Here is a 20,535-nt window from a genome sequence, read left to right as displayed (position 1 = left end):
CTGAAAAAGGAGAAGAATGAGTCAGCTCATTATGTTTCTCAACTCAAGCCAAATAAAGGAAAAATGAGATTAAAAAATCAGAGGAACAACACTCCTAAGAACACTGATAATAAAAAGGAGCATAACAATGGACAGAAAAAAGAGGGTGCTCAATCGAAGTATGCTAATGTTAAGTGTTTCTTCTATGATAAAATGGACCATAGAAGAACTGATTGTCACAAATTTAAGATTTGGCTAGAAAAGAAGAAAAAACAATCAGTTACTCCTTTAGCTTGTGTTTGTTTTGAATCTAATCTAGTTGATGTTCCTATTGATTCTTGGTGGTTGGATAGTGATGCCACAATTCATGTTACTACTACCTTGCAGGGGCTAAGGGATCTTAGGAAACCAAATCAGAGGGAGTCAAAACTGAAAGTAGGAAATGATGTTGGAGTTGAAGTTTTTTATGTTGGCACCTTTATTCTTGAATTACAGACAAATTTTAAGCTTGTTTTGAACAATACTTTTTATGTTCCTACTTTTAAGAGAAATTTAGTTTCGCTTCGACTTTTGGATGAACAAGGATATTTGTTTCTTTTTGCCAATTCTAAAGTTGATATTATGTTTGACTCCAAAGTTATTGGAAATTGTTTTTATTTTGATGGTCTCTACAAATTATCTTTGGCTCCTTTGGTTTCCTCTTTTAATGTTGAGAATACTGTGGCAAAGAGATCTCGTATCAAGGAACATTCTTTACTCTTGTGGCACAAATGGTTAGGTCATATTTCCAAAGAACGAGTTGATAGATTGATTAAAGCTGATATTCTTCCTCCTCTTAATGCTTCTGATTTGGGCGATTGCGTTGATTGTGCTCGAGGGAAGTTAATCAAAACTCGTAAGAAAAGTGCCACTCGCAGTCAGAATCTATTAAATACTATACACACTGATATCAGTGGGCCTTATTCTACTACTCTTTGTAGGAAGAAATATTTTATCACTTTTATTGATGACTTTTCTCGATATGGTTTTACTTATTTGATTAAAGAAAAATCGGATGCTCTTGATAAATTCAAAATATTTCGAACTGAGGTTGAGAAACAATTAGGAAAAGTTATCAAGATTGTGCATTCGGATCGTGGAGGTGAGTATTATGGCAAGTACACTGAAACTGGACAACACATGGGGCCTTTTGCTAAGTGCTTACAGGATAGTGGTATAATTGCAGCCTACACTATGCCTGGTAATCCTGAACAAAATGGAGTTGCTGAAAGACGAAATCGTACTCTTATGGATATGACTAGAAGTATGATGAGTAGATCTAATATGCCAGAGTTCTTATGGGGTGAAGCTATTTTGACTGCTACTTACATCCTAAATCGAGTTCCAAGTAAATCTGTACCCAAAACTCCTTTTGATTTATGGACTGGTAGAAAGCCTAGTTTGAACCATTTTCGTGTATGGGGTTATCCAGCTGAAGTGAAGATTTATGATCCTAACTTGAAAAACAGAACCATTCGCTGTTTTTTCATTGGTTATACAGCTCATTCCAAAGGTTATATATTTTATTGTCCTACTCGCGGTAGTAGAATTGTTGAATCGTAGACTGCCAAATTTCTGGAATTTGATATTGTTGAGAAAGTTTCTACTCCATCTCTTGAAACAGGGGAGTCATCTGGTGGAATTTTCATTCCTTTATCTCTTTCAAGAGATGATATAATACAGACAGATGATATTTATGATGATCCTATTCAAACTCCTGTTGTTGATGCTCCCATTATGGATGAGGCTCTTGTCTTTGAAGAAGTTCCAGCTGCTGAAGATGTCATTCAAGATGACATTCAACAACAAGCAACAATTCCATAAATTATTCTTCTAAGAAGATCTCAAAGGGCAAAAAGGTCAGCAATTTCTAATGATTTTTTTGTTTATCTTGGAGAATGAGAATATGATATTGGTCATGTTGTTGATCTTGTGACTTATAGTGAAGCTCTTACAAGTGAACAATCTTCTAAATGGATTAAAGCCATGAAAGATAAAATTGAATACATGAAGAATAATGATGTGTGGGAATTGGTTGAGTTACCTGTTGGTTTTAAACCAACAGGATGTAAATGGATTTTCAAAACCAAAAAGGATAATAAGGGTAAAATTGAAAGATACAAAGCACATCTAGTAGCAAAGGGCTTTACTCAAAGAGAAGGTATTGACTACACTGAAACCTTCTCACCTGTTTCTACAAAAGATTTGTTCAGGATTATCATGGCCTTAGTTGCACATTTTGATTTAGAGTTGCATCAAATGGATGTAAAGACCGCCTTTCTGAATGGGGAATTGGATGAGCAGGTCTATATGTCTCAGCCTGAAGGTTTCAAGAAAAGTGGAAGGGAGAACTTGGTCTGCAAATTGAAAAGTTCAATTTACGGTCTCAAACAAGCATCTCATCAATGGTACTTGAAGTTTGATAAAATTGTGACATCATTTGGTTTCATAGAGAACAAGTTTGATCAATGCATTTATATGAAGTTCAGTGGGAGTCGTTATATTTTTCTTGTTCTTTATGTGGACGACATTTACTAGCGAGTAGTGATTTGGGACTACTAAATGAGACCAAACTTTTCCTGTCTACAAATTTTGATATGAAGGATCTTGGAGAAGCATCTTTTGTTTTCGGGATTGAGATTCATCGTGACAGGAAACGAAAAGCTCTTGGTTTATCTCAAGAAGCTTATATCCATCGTGTGCTGAAAAAGTTTAACATGGATCTATGTAAACCTGGTTCTGTTCCTATTCTGAAAGGGGACAAATTTAGTAAGCAACAATGTCCTAAGAACAACTTAGAGAGAGAAAAAATGTCAAACGTCCCTTATGCCAGTGTGGTAGGGAGTTTGATGTATGCTCAGATTTGCACTAGACCTGATATTGCTTTTGTGGTAAATGTTCTTGGACGATATGTGTTTGATCTTGGGCGTGATCATTAGGTTGCTGCAAAGAAAGTTTTAAGATATTTACAGAGAACCAATAATTTTATGCTTGTTTATAAGCAAATTGAGAATATCCGAGTTGTTGGTTATTCAAATTCTGATTTTGGTGGTTTTATGGATGATTTAAAGTCAACTTCTAGATATATTTTCACTTTAGCTGGTGCAGCTATGTAACACCCTACTACCTTAGAGCCGTTACTAAGTGAGTTTAAAATGTGCAGTTAACTCGCTAAACGAGGTTTTAAGAACAAAAGTGTGATTAAATAAAAAGTTAAGGCTGTAATCTTTGAAAGTACCCTATTTCATTGAAAATTCCAAGTGTCTAACGTTTGAGATCCTAAAATAAGGTTTATAAAATATTTACAACTCAAAATAGGTTTACAGATAACTAACTATCAAAATCACAGTTTAATACAGCCATTTCTCAAAATGCCCCAACCAAAGCAGTCGGGCAGGCCAAACATGTACGCGCCGCCCCACGCTCTCCGTACTCATGGTTGGTTGACTTTTTCCTTGCCCTTACCTGCAACACAGAGCACCCGTGAGCCGAAGCCCAGCAAGAAAACTCACACAACACATAACATATTCATATTATATAACCATTTATATAAGATAATCCACAGATAAACAAATAGTCCATCAGACTAAACATATACGACCATGCCGTCCCAGAAGCATTACCAAAGCCTGGGATCTCGGTCCTCACCGTAAGGATATCCCATGTATCCATTGGGGTCTCACCCTGGTGGTATGCACTCCGCGTGCCAAATGTTACTCTCGGCCCCACTGCCGTTCTCGGCCCTTTGCCGTTCCCGGCTCCTTGTCGTTCTCGGCTCCTTTGTCGTTCATTCAACTATAACCACATATAGCTTAACTTAAACAACATTCAAGCATATAACAGTTCAATCAAGGCTATGTCCTAGCATATAGTACAATCTGGGGTCGTGCCCTGCAACAACACTATGGGCCCATGCCCTGCTCTACGGGTACTACAGCTTTCTTACCTGTATCCCAAGCTTTACAATCCACCAAAGTCACGAGCATGGTCCTCTATCCCGAGCCTCTCCGAAAACCTAGTCACAACACATATAAAACACCCTTTAATACTAACCAATCCAAAACCACTTCCCGGAACCTATCCCATACTCTCGGGACCTCCAATTTCCCAAAATAATACAACGGAAACATCCCCCGAGCCCCAGGGGCAAAAGCCCTAAAATGAAAAAATTCCCTGCCCAGAAAATAGCCTAGCGCCGCGGCACTATCCTTTAAGGGCCGCGGCGCCCAGAAACTTCTTTGCTGCCTGATGCAGCCTTGCGCTGCGGCGCCCCTTCGCGAACCCAGATTTCTGGGTTTTCCCCTGCATTTTCCCCGAGCCAAAACACCTCCAATCCAACCCAAACACATACCTAAACCCCAAAACCAATTTGAAACCTCAAATAAACCATCTAACAACCTATAAACACCAGCAACAAGGTCAAACACACGATCACACCCAAAATCCACACTTTGGTTTCAAACTTCAGAAACTTAAACCAGTAGGCCAAAAACTTAAACCAAAGCTTGAAAAACTTAAACCATGCTTCCAAATTCTTAAACCACACCAGATACGAAAATTCAAAGATATTTAAAAATCTTACCTCAATCAAGAATTCAACCTTGAGCTGCTTTCCCAATCAAATTCCAAGCTCAATCACAAACTCAAGCTGAACCTATCCCCAATTCATCCCAAGAATTCACCAAGCAAAACACACAACTCAATTCTCAATTCCATGATATTCTTAACTGAATTTTACAACATATGCACAGAATTTCCTTACCTCAATATGCTGAATACTCCTCTAAATTTCCTAGCTTTAATCCCCTTCTTGATCCCAAGAGATTTGCCCTTCTTCCCTTCTTCTTGCCCTTAGTTTTTTCCCTTTTCTCCTCTAGGTTTTCTTCCAATTTCAGCAAGATCAAAATATGGCTAAGTATAAAACATGAATCACCTTTTCCCTCAGCTGAAGGTATCTAAACCCCTGCCAAAAGACTATTTTACCCATCCAAGTAATTTTTTCCTAACTAAACCTCAAGGGCACTTTTGCCATTTCACCTTTCCTTCAAATCTACCATCTTTCCCATCTAAAATCTGTTACTCTTAATGGTTACTAATGGTCACTCAAGTTACTCAATCACCACTAACCATTAGCTCACAAACTCAAAGTATAAAATTCCCAAAATACCCCTGGGCTCCTCCCGAGCCGGGTATTTAATCCTGTTGTGACTTTTAAACTAATTAGCTCCCTAGGACCGTCTCGGCACGTGCATCCCAATAATATCATCACTCACACGTGGTACTAATCATATAATACAATTATCACATTTATGCCCTCAGCGGGCTAAAATTACCATTGTACCCCTAACAGACAAACGGGGCCCACATGCATATTTATACCACCTAAACATGCATTCTAATCACATATTCATTTAAATTCATATATTAACATGTTAATTCACTTATTGCCCTCCAGGCACGCTAATCAAGGTCCTAAACCTTATTAGCAAATTGAGGTGTTACAAGCTATTTCTTGGAAAAGTGTAAAACAGACTTTGATTACTTCATCTACTATGTATGCTGAGTTTGTAGCTTGTTATGGGACATCCTTGCAAGTTGTGTGGCTAAAGAATCTGATTACAGAGATACGAGTAGTTGATTCTATTTCCTTACCTATGCTGATCTATTGTGATAATAGTGCTGCTGTTTTCTTTGCCAAAAATAATAAGATCAGTGGTGCTTCGAAGTATATTGAGATCAAGTATCTTATTGTCAGGGACCTAGTCAAGAAAGGAGATGTTATAATAGAGAATTGCAAGACAGAATTGATGTTGGCGGATCCTCTAACCAAAGGATTAAGTGCATCACTGTTTAATAAACATGTTGTTGATATGGGCATTTTAGAATCCTTTGATCTTTTTGGTTAGTGAGAGTTTTCTTTTATCCACCAGGAATTATGATTATTTGTAATTTTTTTGTTGAACTTATGAACTACAAAGTTTGTTTTTTTGGTTTCTTTTGATCAATGAATAGTTATGCTTTCATTTATGTTTTGTCATATTCTCGAGAATGTTGAGTTGAAAGCATGTAGTTCATAATATTGTTGTTATCGTCGTTTAAGTTTATTTGCTTAATGACGTAAATATCATACTGTTTTATGCACAGTTAATGATATAACACTGACTTATTTATTAAGCAGTGCTTTGGTTATTTCACTGTCTTATTTATTAGGCATCATGGTATCAGTGAAATGAGGACCGATAAAGAGATTATGTTATATAATTGATCACATATTGGACATAATCTCTTACCACACTACTAGACTTATTGACCATGTCGATTTAATACTTTGGTATTTGTGATTATGAATATTTTTTGTTGATTGGAAAGTAAAGTGATAATCATAGTTCAATATCAATAATTAAAATTGGACCGATTGTTTTAGATACTAACAGAGAACTATTGTTTTTAAAAGTGACCACAATATTTTTCTTGTTACTCAACTTATGAGTTGTTTTTAAATAAAATTATTTTAATATATATATGTATTACAAAATTATTGTAGCCCAAGTAGGAGAATGTTAGACTTTTATTTGGGCTTACATTATTTATTTTAATGTTTTATAAAATATGAGTTGATAAATAGTTTGTTGTATCTATAGTAGTATGGTTGCGGCAGAAATGTAAACTTTCTAGTTAACTAGGTTAATATAAGCTAAATCTCTTTCCTAATTATATATATATATGAGCTTCGATATATGTTGAGAGTTAATTCTATTTTGCAGCATATGAAGTGAAAAATGTAAATAGAAGTGGAGAGGCGGGGTATCGAACCACGTACCTCTCGCATGCAAAGCAAGCACTCTACCGTTTGAACTACATCCCCACATGTTTATCGAGGAAATTATTAAAATAATAAAATTCCTTTATTCGTATAAATTGATTACATAAATAGGCGACGAAAAGGCCAGTGAGTGCAGAGGAGTTTAGCTTCGTCTGATGTGTGTTTCCCGCCATGAAAGAAGCCATGGAAATCGATTCGGAGAAAGCTTTCCAGAGAAAACAATCATCTTATAACTCTTCGGTCAGTACTACTTCCTCTCTCTACTTTTTTATTTTCTCTCTTTATCTCTCTCCGTTTGGTTCTCGAGGAACTATGGAAATTGGTAAGTGAGAAAGGAAAAAAAAAACTCAGACCTTTACGAGCTAAATCCAAATGCTCTTTCCATTCTCTTTGTTTCTTAGATATCTAACCCTCAATTACAGTTAACAGAGTTGACAAATTTTATAATTCAATTCTCAATTTCAATTGTAATGTGTATAATATATTTTGAGCAAATTTGAATAATAATAACAACAATAATAATAAATTTTTACTATTAATGTAGGATGAGAAGTTTGAGATTCGGAAAGAGACGTACAGGGGTCAACAGTATAGTCAGATTTACTTTGCCCGTCTTCACATGTTGAGGACTATTCTCTATTCCCTTGCTCCTAATTGGAAACCTCATTTACCAGGTTCTTGCAAATTCTAAGACTAATTTCAAAAGAGGTTTAGTTGTGTTGTAATGGTTTTTTTTTTTTTTTTGCTTCAATCTGGTATATGCGTTGTGGTTGCATGTTTATTTTGATTTGGGTTTTATTTTTATTACTACTTTGTAGGTTTCTGCTGTTTAGTTCTGTTGATGTTTAGCTATCCGTTCGAGCTATGGCTTTCATAAATCTTGTTCTCCTGTTGAGTTTTGCAGTACGTACTGTTTTGGAATTAGAAGAGGGGAAGGAATGCATAGTTGTTGGAACCTTGTACAAGCACATGAAACTCAAACCTTCAATTCTTGAGGAGTACTCTAAGGAGGTATATTTGTTGCTTGTATTGGTGCATATATTTTGATACATGATCATTGGATTTGAATAAGAATGGAATATTTGGAAAGTAAAAGTCTGCAATCTTTCTGTTTACAGAGAACTGTTGCCCCACTTGTCAAGGTACATAATTTTATGCACACGGATGATTACCTTGTCTTAGAAGATGAAAGTGGAAGAGTTAAGCTTAGTGGCCATGCTCTTTCGCCTCCTGTTTATGTTACAGGTAATTGTCATGAACAAAGTATTAGAATAGAGTATGAAATATTTTGTTGATTTCATTTGGTATGCCTTTTAAAATTGTTAACTTTTGATTAACATGATACTTTGACAGGGGTGGTTGTTGCTTTGCATGGAAAAGCAGGACCTGGTGATTTCGTTGTTGAAGATGTTTTGGAAGTTGGCCTACCTCCACAAATTGAGAAATCACTTAAATCAAGTACAATCTCTTAATTTGCCTAATGTTTGTTAGAACTCTGTGCATGGTCTTTTTTTCTCATTGATAGGACATAAGAAGTAGAATCATGTAATTCAAGCCAATAAAGAAACAGTTGAGTCATACTGTTGCTATGAAATATGACGATTGGTTTTCACTCCTTGCAGAAGAAGACAAATATGTTGTTTTTGTATCTGGGTTGCGAGTTGGAAGTGGCAATTCTAACCCTCTCCAGTTTCAGCTTCTTGTTGATCACATTACTGGACATCTAGGAGATGAAGAGGTTCATTTTATATTGTCTATCTAATTTAATGTGGCTCAAAAATTGACAAATTTTTGGCATACTAACTTTCTAGAGCTAAAAAATGAACAGGAACAAGGTATTGCAGCACAAATAGTTCAAGTTGTAATTGCTGGAAATTCATTTGAAATTCCTCGAGAACTTCTTAATGGACAGGTGAGGAATGTTAGATGTGTACTAGACATATTTTTACCAATTTTTGAATTGTTATATTTAACTTCCTATATTGAAAACAAGATATGTTTATAGTTAGGATTGAATAAACTCGGCTGTAGAAAAATGTAGGTAAACGTAAGTTGTGTGCCTCGTATATCTAGGCCTTCCTAATGTTTATATGCAATTTGGCACTTTGTTTTATATTACTATGTTCTCATATTTTACCTTCTCCCAGTTGTGGTCTTTGATAGTGTCAAGATTTATTACAGTGAATTGCTTACAATACAGTACCTTTTCTGGTCTTTATTTATATATTGCAGACTTTGGCTTCAAAAGATCAATCAAGGTTATGTGAGCCTATCAAAGAGCTGGATATCTTGTTGACCCAGGTTCTTTTGTTCTTCTGAGTGTAAACCTACTTCCTTTTCTTATTCTTGAAATGAAATATTTATATTTCACTTCTGCTAGATTGCTGCAGGTTTGCCTTTGGATATCATGCCAGGTCTTAATGACCCTGCTAACTTTTCCTTGCCACAACAGGTTGCTGTTTGTTCATGCTAGGATTCTGTAAACTGTTTCTTTTTATTTTTTCCTCAATTTTTTTTCTTGCTGATGTTCTTTTTCTTGCAGCCCTTGAACAGATGTCTTTTCCCAGGATCATCAACGTACAACACATTTAGATCTTGTCCAAATCCTCACTGTTTTGACCTCGACAATATCAGGTTAAATATGGATAAAATTTGACTTTTGGTAAGAGTTGAAGGGAATTCACTTTGACATTATTATCTTTTGATTTTCAGATTCCTTGGAACATCAGGTCAGAATATTGATGATCTTGAGAAGTATTCAGAAGCAAAGGATAAACTTGAGTTTATGGAAAGGACATTGAAGTGGAGGCATCTAGCACCTACAGCACCTAATACTCTTGGTACAAACTTATAAAAATGAAAGCTGACCAATCAATCCACCTTTTCACTAGATGGTAGATATGTTATACCATCCCTTGCAAAGGTTATTTCATAAGCTATTATTTTATCTTGCAGGGTGTTATCCTTTCACTGATATGGACCCCTTTCTGATTGAGAGCTGTCCTCATGTTTACTTTGTTGGTAATCAGGACAAGTATGACAGTCGCCTAATAACAGGTATTCTCTTGAACATTCGTTGTTGTAAATTTTTTCTCTCTCTAAAATATTAGAAATATAATTTATTTTACATTTGTACTTTACTTCCGCTTCTCATTTGATTATTTTTTTGACTGTAGGGTCTGAAGGCCAGATGGTAAGACTCATTTCCATTCCCAAATTCTGTGAGACAGGAGTTGCTGTAGTGGTAAGATGTTCTATCTTTATAGCATACCCAAAATTTTCGTATTTATTATTAATTTATTTGGTGTGAATCTAATAAGGAATGAAACTATCATCTATTGGCCTCAATCTAAAATTTATTGCATTATTGTTGGCCCTCTTGTTTGTAGTTCATAGTACAGGTAGGATTTAGCATATTGAATTTGTAAACCAGTCTATAGGCACAATCTGAGATTGTGGTCACATTTTTTTTTAGCTATTTTTATTAAGACCTCAAATGATGTAAATTTTTTATATTATTATTATTCAGCACTAATGTGCATTTTAATCTTTCTCGTTTTGTAGCTAAACATGAGAAACCTCGAATCCTATGCTCTCTCTCTTGGGACTCAATTAATCTCATGATACCATACCAAACTACTATGGTAAGTTTTGAAAATTGATCAAAGTTTGATTCGAGAAATGTTCTCTTAACAAGTGATCAACAAAGGAGTAGGCAAAATGAAAAGATTTTATTCTTTTTGAGAAACGATCTCCAGTGTTGTAATGGGTTCTAAAAAATTATTCAATTAACCTGTAATTTTTGGTAACTTCAGGCTCAGAAGTAGACAAAGTTTCAAAGTTAGATAAGGCACGGGTGATTGGATGGAATGAATCTATGGAGCCTACCAGCTTTCCATCTGAATCTGTTATTTACAATACACGCTATTAAGAGGAGGCTTATGATGTTTTCTTTTCTTAGTTTTCTTAGTTTTTGACTGCTAAGGTACTACATTGACATATTTTCTGTTCTTAATGTAGTTTTTTATTTATTCTGCTTGTCAAACTATGTTTCATTGTGATTGTATACTCGCGAGTCTTCAGTGGTTCAATATCTCTTGCCTAAATCTTCTCCTTTCTGAAGAAAAAAAAAAAACAATATTAAAGTCTGATAATCAAAATTATAGTTCAAAACTTCTATATTTTGGCTTTCTGCCTCCGTCTGCGTGAGACTGGAAGAAAGGGTCCGAAGCAATTTATCTCCAGCAACTAGCTCTGTTTAGTCATGAACGGTGACGACCTTGCTGCTGTAAGCAACGCCTTGGATATCGACGAAGATGATGACGATGTGATTGAGACAGGTTTGGACGTCTCAGTCATCCGCAAAGGTGTCGTCAACATTGCAAAATCTTTAGTTGGCTGCATTTTGTCGACTAGATCAATCCCTAGAGATTCGTTCATGCAGTTAATATAATCTGAAAATTAAAGGGTACCTTTGAGGTTGAATCTTTCAGGAAAAACACGTTCCTTTTTCAGATTTGTTCTTGAATCTAATAAAAGACGGGTTTTGATGGGAGGATCTTGGATTCTTGAAAACTCTATCCTTGTGCTACAAGAGCCCAAAGGGATTGGTGATTATACCGCTATGAAATCACTCACGCTTCATTTTGGATTCAATTGCACAGCCTGCCAATCTGTGGTTTATCAGTTGAAGCGGGACAAGAAATAGGCTGTTCAATCGGTTCCGTCATAAAGGTTGATCCAATTGTCTCAAGGGTGAGGATCTCAATTGACATATCTAAACCTTTGCCTAGGACTGCCAAAGTGGGGTTAATAGAGGGAGAACCCAAATCTCTTGTTGCTCTGAATATGAAAGACTACCTGAACTTTGCTATAATTATGGCATCTTGGGTCACCCTCTCCGAGAGTGTAATGCTAAGACAGTTCTTGTTAATGGTAAAATTCAATGTAAATATGGGGAACGGATTAAAGCTACGATGATCAACAAACAAAACGCCCCAATAAAACAATCCCGCCCTTTGGCGACCTCCCCAGTCAAAGCAAAGGAGCCTATTGAAACAAAAGCTCCGGTGCCGATGGGTACCTGGAAGAAAAAACCAGCTGCTCCTGACGGTGTGATAGGAGCCTCTTCCTCAAAAGGAAAGTCGATTGTTTTGGGTAACTCATCTTCCCCGAAATTGAAGGCAATTACCACACTGGAAGATTCTCACTTTAAACCAAAAAATAATTTCTCTTTTAATGAGAATAATGCTGGTCAAGGAAGCATCACGTTTATTCCGAACCCTCTTTTTGATTTGAACAACCCCATCACACCTGTCAACCCGTACAAGGAGGTGTCCTCCAACTGACAATCCAAGTCTTCTCACAGGGTGTCTTCGGGCAACACCTACAATCGAAAAAATTATATACAGAACCCGTTTTTAATTAAGTGCTTTCCTTTATACCCATAATTTTAAATTTTTATTAAAATGCCACTATTTCATATAATATGCCTATTATACCCTCTAAAACAGAATCCATTAAGCATCTTCCCTAAAGACTTCTCTCCTAAAACACTGAACCTCACTCCTCCTACTCATCGAGTTTATTGTGTTCACCTGACATAGGTTAAACTTCGAGATATAATGAGAATTATGTTATGCAATCAACAATCAACGAGGCTTTTCAACCACTAAGCATCTTGAGAAATAGCTATTAAGACTTGTCAGCTAACACACTTGTAAATATTAGTGAAGCTTTATTTTAAAACATTAAATAGCGTCAATTAGTTTTAATTTAATTTAGAAAAACAACGAATTTATTTCTTCTACTTGAAGAGTGCTAGGTTCAGACGTTTTTATACACTTTTATTCAGACACTACCTCCTTGATTGACATGTGTAAAGTATTTTTTTTATTTTTAAATCAAATTAAAAATCCACTTATTTTACTTAATTTACTATAAGTGCGATTGTGAATAATACATAGCTAACTTCTCTCCTTCTGCAAGTCCATTAGCTTATTGTAATTTTATTATCACGAAATCCACCTTTAGACTCCATGCTATCTCCGTAAGTCACCCCTCTCAAAAAATTAAAAACGTCTAAAAAATATTAATTTATTTAAAATTGTGGTTTAACTTTTAAGTCTTGTGGTTTAAATTTTAAAGAGTCGTAGTTTAAATTTTAAGCTGTATGCTTTAAATTTTAAAGACTATTCGTTTAAATTTTAAATAATCGTAGTTTAGATTTTAAAAGATCATAGTTTATATTTTATATGATCGTGATTTAGATTTTAAACCTAGTGGTTTAACTTTTAAGCCTTGCAGTTTAAATTTTAAAGAGTCGTGGTTTAAATTTTAAGCTTTGTGGTTTAAATTTTAAATGAAAACAAACAGAAAAGAAGTAGAAAAATAGAAGGAATAATAGAAGCTGTTTTGTATTCCTTGAATATTCAATAACAGAGTACAGGAATATATACAGTCCAATAAGGAGGGGACCAATGCATAGAAAATGGACATCTGTCCTTTACATATAACCACTATAACCATTGTAACTAATCAGAGAAATACAATAATAAAATGAGATTAATTTATGGTTTAACATTAAAGAGTCGTAGTTTAAATTTTAAGTCTTGTGGTTTAAATTTTAAAGAGTCGTGGTTTAGATTTTAAAGAATCGTGTTTTACATTTTATATGGTCGTGGTTTAGATTTTAAGCCTAGTGGTTTAATTTTTAAGCATTATGGTTTAAATTTTAAAAATTCGTAATTTAAATTTTGAGCTTTTGTGGTTTAAATTTTAAAGAGTCGTGGTTTAAATTTTAAGCATTGTGGTTTAAATTTTAAGCATTGTAGTTTAAATTTTAAAAAATCGTGATTTAGATTTTAAATGATCATTGTTTATATTTTATATGGCTATGGTTTAGATTTTAAGCCTAGTAGTTTAACTTTTAAGCTTTGTGTTTTAAATTTTAAGCCTTGTGATTTAAATTTTAAAGACTCGTAATTGAATTTTTTGTGGATTAAATTTTAAAGAGTCGTGGTTTAAATTTTAAGATTTATGGTTTAAATTTTAAGGCTTGCGGTTTAAATTTTAAAGAGACTTGGTTTAAATTTTAAATAGTCATGATTTAAATTTTAAAGACTAGTGGTTTAAATTTTAAAGAGTCGTAGTTTAAATTTTAAATGATAATGATTAATATTTTATATGGTCGTAGTTTAGATTTTAAGCATATTGGTTTAACTTTTAAGCCTTGTGGTTTAAATTTAAAAATAGTGGTTTAAATTTTAATCCTTGTGGTTTAAATTTTAAGGCTTATAATTTAAATTTTAAGCTTTGTGGTTTATATTTTAAGTTTCGTGGTTTACATTTTGAAGAGTTGTGGTTTAGATTTTAAATCTTGAGGTTAAACTTTTAAAAAGTTGAGGTTTAGATTTTATGTCTTGATGTTTATATTTTAAATGATTGTGGTTTATATTTTAAGTTTTGTGATTTAAAGTTTAAAGACTTGTAATTTAGATTTTAAGTTTTGATGTTTACATTTTAAAAAATTATTTTTCATAGATTGAATACAATTTATAAATATAATTGTCACACATTTATATAACACACTACAATTATAATGCATTTCTAATTTAACTAAGATAAGACACATATAATACACACTACAACAACACTTAGAACTATATGCTCAAATAATAATAATTTGGGAAGTTTCATAATAATAATGAGTAAAATTTAACTAAATATATATAATATCTAATTTTAATTAATTACTCTAAAATGGTTAGTTCTCAACCTTCTTCCCCTGTAATCCCACTATGGTAAAGAAAGGCCCAGGCACGTGAGTATTACTAAATTCAATTTAAGAGATAAACGTGACCTTAAATATTGATCAACCCACCCCAAGCAAAGAGGACCCGATACCTGCCTATGGACAACCAAGCCATGCATGTAACGTTCCACCATCTACAGACCTTGGTCAGCTAATGACGCCCACATCGGTCGGCACTACAGAAGCATTGGGTGGACATAATAAATCTAACTCTAATGCTATCGTGGCCTTCAAACCTCATATCATCTCTTGAATCCTCCATGCTAGGTTGCAAATGGCCATATCCAGAGGCAAGAACCGTCAAAATAAGAAAATAACCCAAGCGGTTTCCAAGCTTAAAGTGCAAAAGCTCACTAAGAATCCCCGTACCACTATGAAGGCTGCAAAGAAGAATCTTTCTCCTCAATTTGTGTCCTTAATACAAACTGAGAAAATAACAAGCCAGTCCTTCCCTTCGGCTACTTTATCCGTTACGGTTGGTGATGAAGTTGCTCTCTCGGTTATATCCACGGTACCTGTGGAGCAGGACTGTCATATTAGATTAAATGAAATGTAGGCATATGAACAATCTTATACATACGTGTAAGCGGAATTAATATATAGATTGAACATATACAAATAGATGATCAAATATTGTATACCTCCAGCCATTGCAATTGATAACCTCGATCTAGCTTTAGATCTACAAAAGAAAAATAAAAAAATTAGAACGTGTACTCGGACTTCCAAGCTCTCACTAACTCTTTTTAGATGAAGTTACTGAAAGTCAGAATGAGCAGTGAGCTTAGGGACTGATACTCTATATTTATAGAATGAGACCTACCATCAGAGTCTCTGCCACACATTGAGATATTCTCTAAAAAAGTTGGGATATGCAAAATCGGGTAACAAATAAAATCGGGTAACAAATAAAATTGACCATTAATTAGAATATTTTGTCAATAAATAAAATATTGACTTTGATATATTAAATCAATTAGTTATAACAAATTAATTTTATATACTATTTAAATAAATATTATAACATTATCTCATTTGGTCAGTATTTAAATTAATGTATTACTTAAGCCCGACGATCATCCCTATTAGATAATAAACACACGAATCATGGTGATAGGTCATCTTTTTATGACGAGTATTATCTTCCATGTCACTACAACAAATATTACTATTACCGACGGAGGTTCCTGTCGGTAATAAATGGTGTGTCCGCCGGTATTCCATATTACCGGCAGAAGTCCGCCGGTACAAACCCGCCGGTAATAATCGGTCGGTATTACCACAATTACCGACCGACTGACACACTCGCCGGTATTGTATTAATACTGGCGGATTAATAGAGGCGAGACTCCGCCGGTAATGTGTAACCCTGTCAACCCCGTTTGACTTGTTTATTACCAGCGAGTTCCGCCTCTATTAATCCGCCGGTAATAAAATACTAATATTAAAATATAATAATTAATTTTATTTTATTTCTTAATAAATATACATATAATACTTATTTAAAAATAATAATATTTAACATAAATTATAATTAATAACACAATTAATATTCATCAAACAAAAATAACATTGTAATTAATCATAAAATTAACTTAATAAAATACCAATTGTCTCATTTTAATTACATATAAACTAATTATAAAATAAACATAATAAAATTTCAATTGTCTTAATATAATTAAAAAACATAATCTAATTATTATTGTTTTGATCGGGCCAACTAGGTGTAAAATATTCATTAAGGTCAATATCTTGATCACTAGTATTAGGGCGCGGCAACGGTGGTGAAGCAAACTGTAGTGCTTGTGGAGAGTGCTGCTGCGAAGATGATCTAAATTGTCGAGTATGTGGTCGCGGCGAGGGAGACTGATGCAAAAAACTCTCAAACTGACCATACCTTTGCTGCTGTGACGAACTCACAAATTGACCATACATCTGTTGTGGATGCTGCTGCTGCGATGAATCCCCGAAGTCACGACGCCTAGGATGTGACATCTGAGATCCTGCAGGGACGTCGGGGTAATAAAAAGGAGGGGACTGGGAGGAGCGTCCATACATGTTTGGATAATTCTGTTGAGGTGGATACAAATGTTGTTGTTGTTGTTGTGGCATCGACCAGGGAGGTAGACTTTGAGAAGATATACCACCTTCAGGTTGTGATGGTAAATATCGTTGGAGAAGGCTTTCAAACCGCGACTCAGTTTCTGTACTGGTATGCTGAGGATTACCAGATGGACCTTGTTGAGATTTCAACATCCAGATCTCTTCACGCATTGACTTCATCATTTCCGCCATAGTAGCCATGTCTTCCTGAGGTATATGAGCAGGTTGGGCCTGTGACTGACTTTGACTTGTGGAGCTGGAAGCTGATTTTTTCCCTTTGCCTTTGCTGTAACCTACTCCTTTTTGAAAGTCAGACCTCTCCCCAAGTACTTTACTCATAATCTCGTACTGATCGATCGACGAGGATTCAGCAGCAGATCCAGTTTCAAATCCCTCCGTTGGTCCTTGAGACTGGCTTTGAAGTCGTGCCCTCTCAAGCTCTTCCGTCATTTTTTCCTGTTCATAAAAAGTGTTAGAAACACATCAGTAACATATTTTAATGAAAATAATAACACAAAAGTTTAAACTTACAAAAGTTTCTCGAGCTGTGTCGTTGACAAAAACTTTTGTCGATTTTCTCAAATGGCTATCTTTCCAAGTATCAATAACATGTTCATCAGGGTTCGCCTATAAAAATTTAGAGACAGGAAGTTAGAATGTAAAATTTTGTTAAATTAAATTAATATTTTTACTTACAAATTGGTGACGCTTAGCTGCCATAGATTTTGTGCCTTGCGTCGATATATACTTCATTTCTTTTCTGTTTTTCTTGTTTTGGTTGGATCGCGCGATAAATTTTGGGCTAAAAAACAACTGAACAATATCTTTCCAACTCTCCTTGGAGCAATGGTCAGGTGGGGCAACTAAAACACTCTGCAAATCTTCCGAATTAGAGTAATATTTTTTGAAGTGAGTATGTCTGATGTTTTTTCTCTCAGAATATCTTTTGCGCATCTCTGTGTAGATAGTTTTCATAACTCTCTCGGGTTCTGGATGTCCATCAACATTATAAAAATGCTACATTAAAAATAACACGTTAGTTTAGTTTGTAAATGATTTTAATAAAAAAATTATACCACAAGACTTGTTCTAAATTTGTACCTTCATCCTTTGTACGACTTGTTCCTTAAATTGTTGAGGTACATCAGTGAAATCCAAGTAATGTCCTGGCAACAACAAGGTGACTTGGAGGCCTATCTAGCGGACAAAAGCTTGGTCCTCCAAGCCAACCACTTTGTCCGTCCTAGGATAAAGCTGAAGATCTAGTGGTTTCCCGGCATTTCGCCTTCGAATTTCAAGTGGTATGTTATTAGCCAGGCCACGACCCTTTCTTCTCGGCACTTCAGCTATCCACATTTTCAAGAATAACCAAAATTTGAAATATTAATATATATTAAACATTCGTTGAGCTTGACTTTCAAGCTATGAGCAAAATTTGAAAATTATTATTAACCTGACTCGCAGGAAGAGGGTACTCTACTAGGATCTGGCGGGTCTAGACCTCCACCATCTCCGCCGTGAGAGGTGGCTATATTCGCTGACATTGTACTTAGGAACAAAAATGATTAGTTAGTATTAAATTATTAGTTAGTATCAAATATCACCAATGGAAATGAACAAAATGATTACAAGTCTCACGTATTATATTTTAAACAATTGTCTTTATTACAAAAATATAAAAACTAAGTAGAATAATCACTATCACTTTCATCATTAATTAAATTAACATCAATCGGAGACACATGATTAACATCATCTTCACAAATATCAACTAGCAATTCATCTTCTTCATCGACTTCTTCTTCGCCTAAGTCGTCATTTATGAAATTTTCATCCAATTGATTAGCAGGTGAATTTTGTATAGTGCCAATATATGTTGCAGGTTCATGAGATTCCATAACCAACTGACCGAGATCCACGGCCAACACAAAATTTGATGAGCTTTTGTCATGTACAACATCAACATCTGCATCAGCTTCATCGTCCTTGATGTCCCAAATTTGACGATGATTGACATCCTCAACAATTTTCCAGTGTCGGCCTCTAAGTAGATCATCGAGATAGAATACTTGCTTAGCTTGGCTAGCAAGTATATAAGGCTCATCTTTGTACCATTCGCTACTGACGTTTATACTGGTGATATTATTTTCAGTGATTGTTTTCTTCTTGCTTGGATCAGTGTTAAACCATTTACACCTAAACAATGCAACTGAATATGCACCAGTGAAAGATAAGACCAGTACTTCTTGAAGCGTGCCATAATAGTTAAAACCTTCAGTTCCCGCAACAGACACTCCACTATTTTGTGTGGTGCGCTTTTGATCTCGGTCATAAGCGATAAATCGAACACCGTTAACTATACAACCTTCGTAGTATGTTGCCAAGTGATTTGACCCAGATGCTAAAGCTAGCAACTCATCACCATTCTCTAAAGATCCATGTTTGTGCAAGTCATATATCTAAATAAATTAATAAACCTATATTAGAATGATAAAAATATCATTACAATAATAAAGGTTTAAAAATAATCTCAATTTTACCTTCTTATGAAACCACTGGCGAAAATTTTTCTTCTGTAAAAGATTATGATCACCATCTGGGTATTTCAGTTTGATCTTTACTAGGTGTTCGCTGTAAATTTGAATGCTTTGACTACATTAGATAAAATAATTTGGAATGAACATAAATTTCACTTTAAAGGGAATAAACTCACTCTAAGTAATCCTGAATTTCGGGTGAATTGTTAATAATGAACCATTCAGCCATTTCACGAGTCGCAAGATCGAGAGGCTTGAGAGTTCCCTTTGTTAGGGGACGACATTGAGATTGAAACACAGTAAGGTGTCGTGGGACATACACCTCATCTTTATTGCGATCAAGACGATTAAATTTAGTTTCAACCCCTTTGAAATACATCGAACAAAATGTCATAGCCTCATCAGCGACATAGCCTTCAGCTATTGACCCTTCAGGACGAGCTTTATTTCATGTACCTTTCAAAAGGATACATCCATCTCATAAATACCGGTCCACCCAAAATTGCTTCTTCAGGCAAATGTAAGACCAAGTGAATCATTATATCAAAAAAAGCCGGAGGAAAAATCAACTCCATCTTGCACAATATCAGAACAAGGTCTTTTTGTGCTTCCTCCATATCTGTAACATTTATAGTCCTCGAACATAGTTGCCTGAAAAAACTACTTAGTTCATAAATGGTGGTCGATATATCTTTTGGGAGAAACTTGCAAACACCCACTGACAATAATCGTTGCATTATAACATGACAATCGTGGGATTTCAACCCAATGATATTTGTTTCATTCTCGATTACTTTTTTCTTCAAATTTGAACAAAAGCCATCTGGAAATTTCACTTCTTTAATAAATTGACAAAATTGTTGTCTCTGAGCAGGAGTTAACATGTAAGAAGCATGCGGCTTCATCAACTTTCAACTCTCATCTTCATAATTCCACAATGATTCCCTTACTCCCATCTTCTTCAAATCATATCTTGCATTAGTGGTGTCCTTAGACTTATCATTGTCCAAGATTGTGCCGAGGAGACTATCACACACATTTTTTTCGACATGCATGACATCAATGTTATGTTTTAAAATGTTTGTACTCCAATAATCAAGCTCGTACAACATGCTTTTTTTCCTCCAATTTCTATCTTCCGCAACTCTTCTACGTTTCACACCTCCAAACTGCAAGTGTTTTCCAGGAACTTGGGGTGGAAGGTTGTTCACTTGTTCTAATATTTCCTCACAAGTAAA

General features: G+C 35.0%; 1 protein-coding gene across 1 annotated transcript; it reads left to right on the top strand.

Moving 5' to 3' along the window:
• Positions 1-6,889: 6,889 nt before the first annotated feature.
• LOC133823449 (DNA polymerase delta small subunit) lies at positions 6,890-10,947 on the top strand. The gene is made up of 15 exons (XM_062256226.1): positions 6,890-7,081; positions 7,386-7,515; positions 7,746-7,852; positions 7,960-8,086; positions 8,195-8,299; positions 8,464-8,579; positions 8,670-8,753; positions 9,074-9,142; positions 9,222-9,293; positions 9,384-9,475; positions 9,554-9,681; positions 9,797-9,898; positions 10,018-10,085; positions 10,406-10,485; positions 10,657-10,947. Exons 1-14 carry the CDS (start codon positions 7,013-7,015, stop codon positions 10,463-10,465), a joined length of 1,329 nt encoding a protein of 442 aa, XP_062112210.1. The 5' UTR covers positions 6,890-7,012; the 3' UTR covers positions 10,466-10,485; positions 10,657-10,947.
• Positions 10,948-20,535: the final 9,588 nt, after the last annotated feature.

The sequence above is a fragment of the Humulus lupulus genome, chromosome 3 (genome assembly GCF_963169125.1).
Source record: "Humulus lupulus chromosome 3, drHumLupu1.1, whole genome shotgun sequence".
In the NCBI taxonomy this organism is placed as follows: domain Eukaryota; kingdom Viridiplantae; phylum Streptophyta; class Magnoliopsida; order Rosales; family Cannabaceae; genus Humulus; species Humulus lupulus.
This window is presented reverse-complemented; position numbering and strand designations above follow the sequence as displayed.

Excerpts from the sequence above, each read along its gene's own strand:
- LOC133823449 (XM_062256226.1), top strand. The coding sequence starts at position 7,013 with ATGAAAGAAGCCATGGAAATCGATTCGGAGAAAGCTTTCCAGAGAAAA. Across the intron at positions 8,087-8,194 it reads GCCTCCTGTTTATGTTACAG|GGGTGGTTGTTGCTTTGCAT; the intron begins GTAATTGTCATG and ends ATACTTTGACAG. Across the intron at positions 8,300-8,463 it reads TGAGAAATCACTTAAATCAA|AAGAAGACAAATATGTTGTT; the intron begins GTACAATCTCTT and ends CACTCCTTGCAG.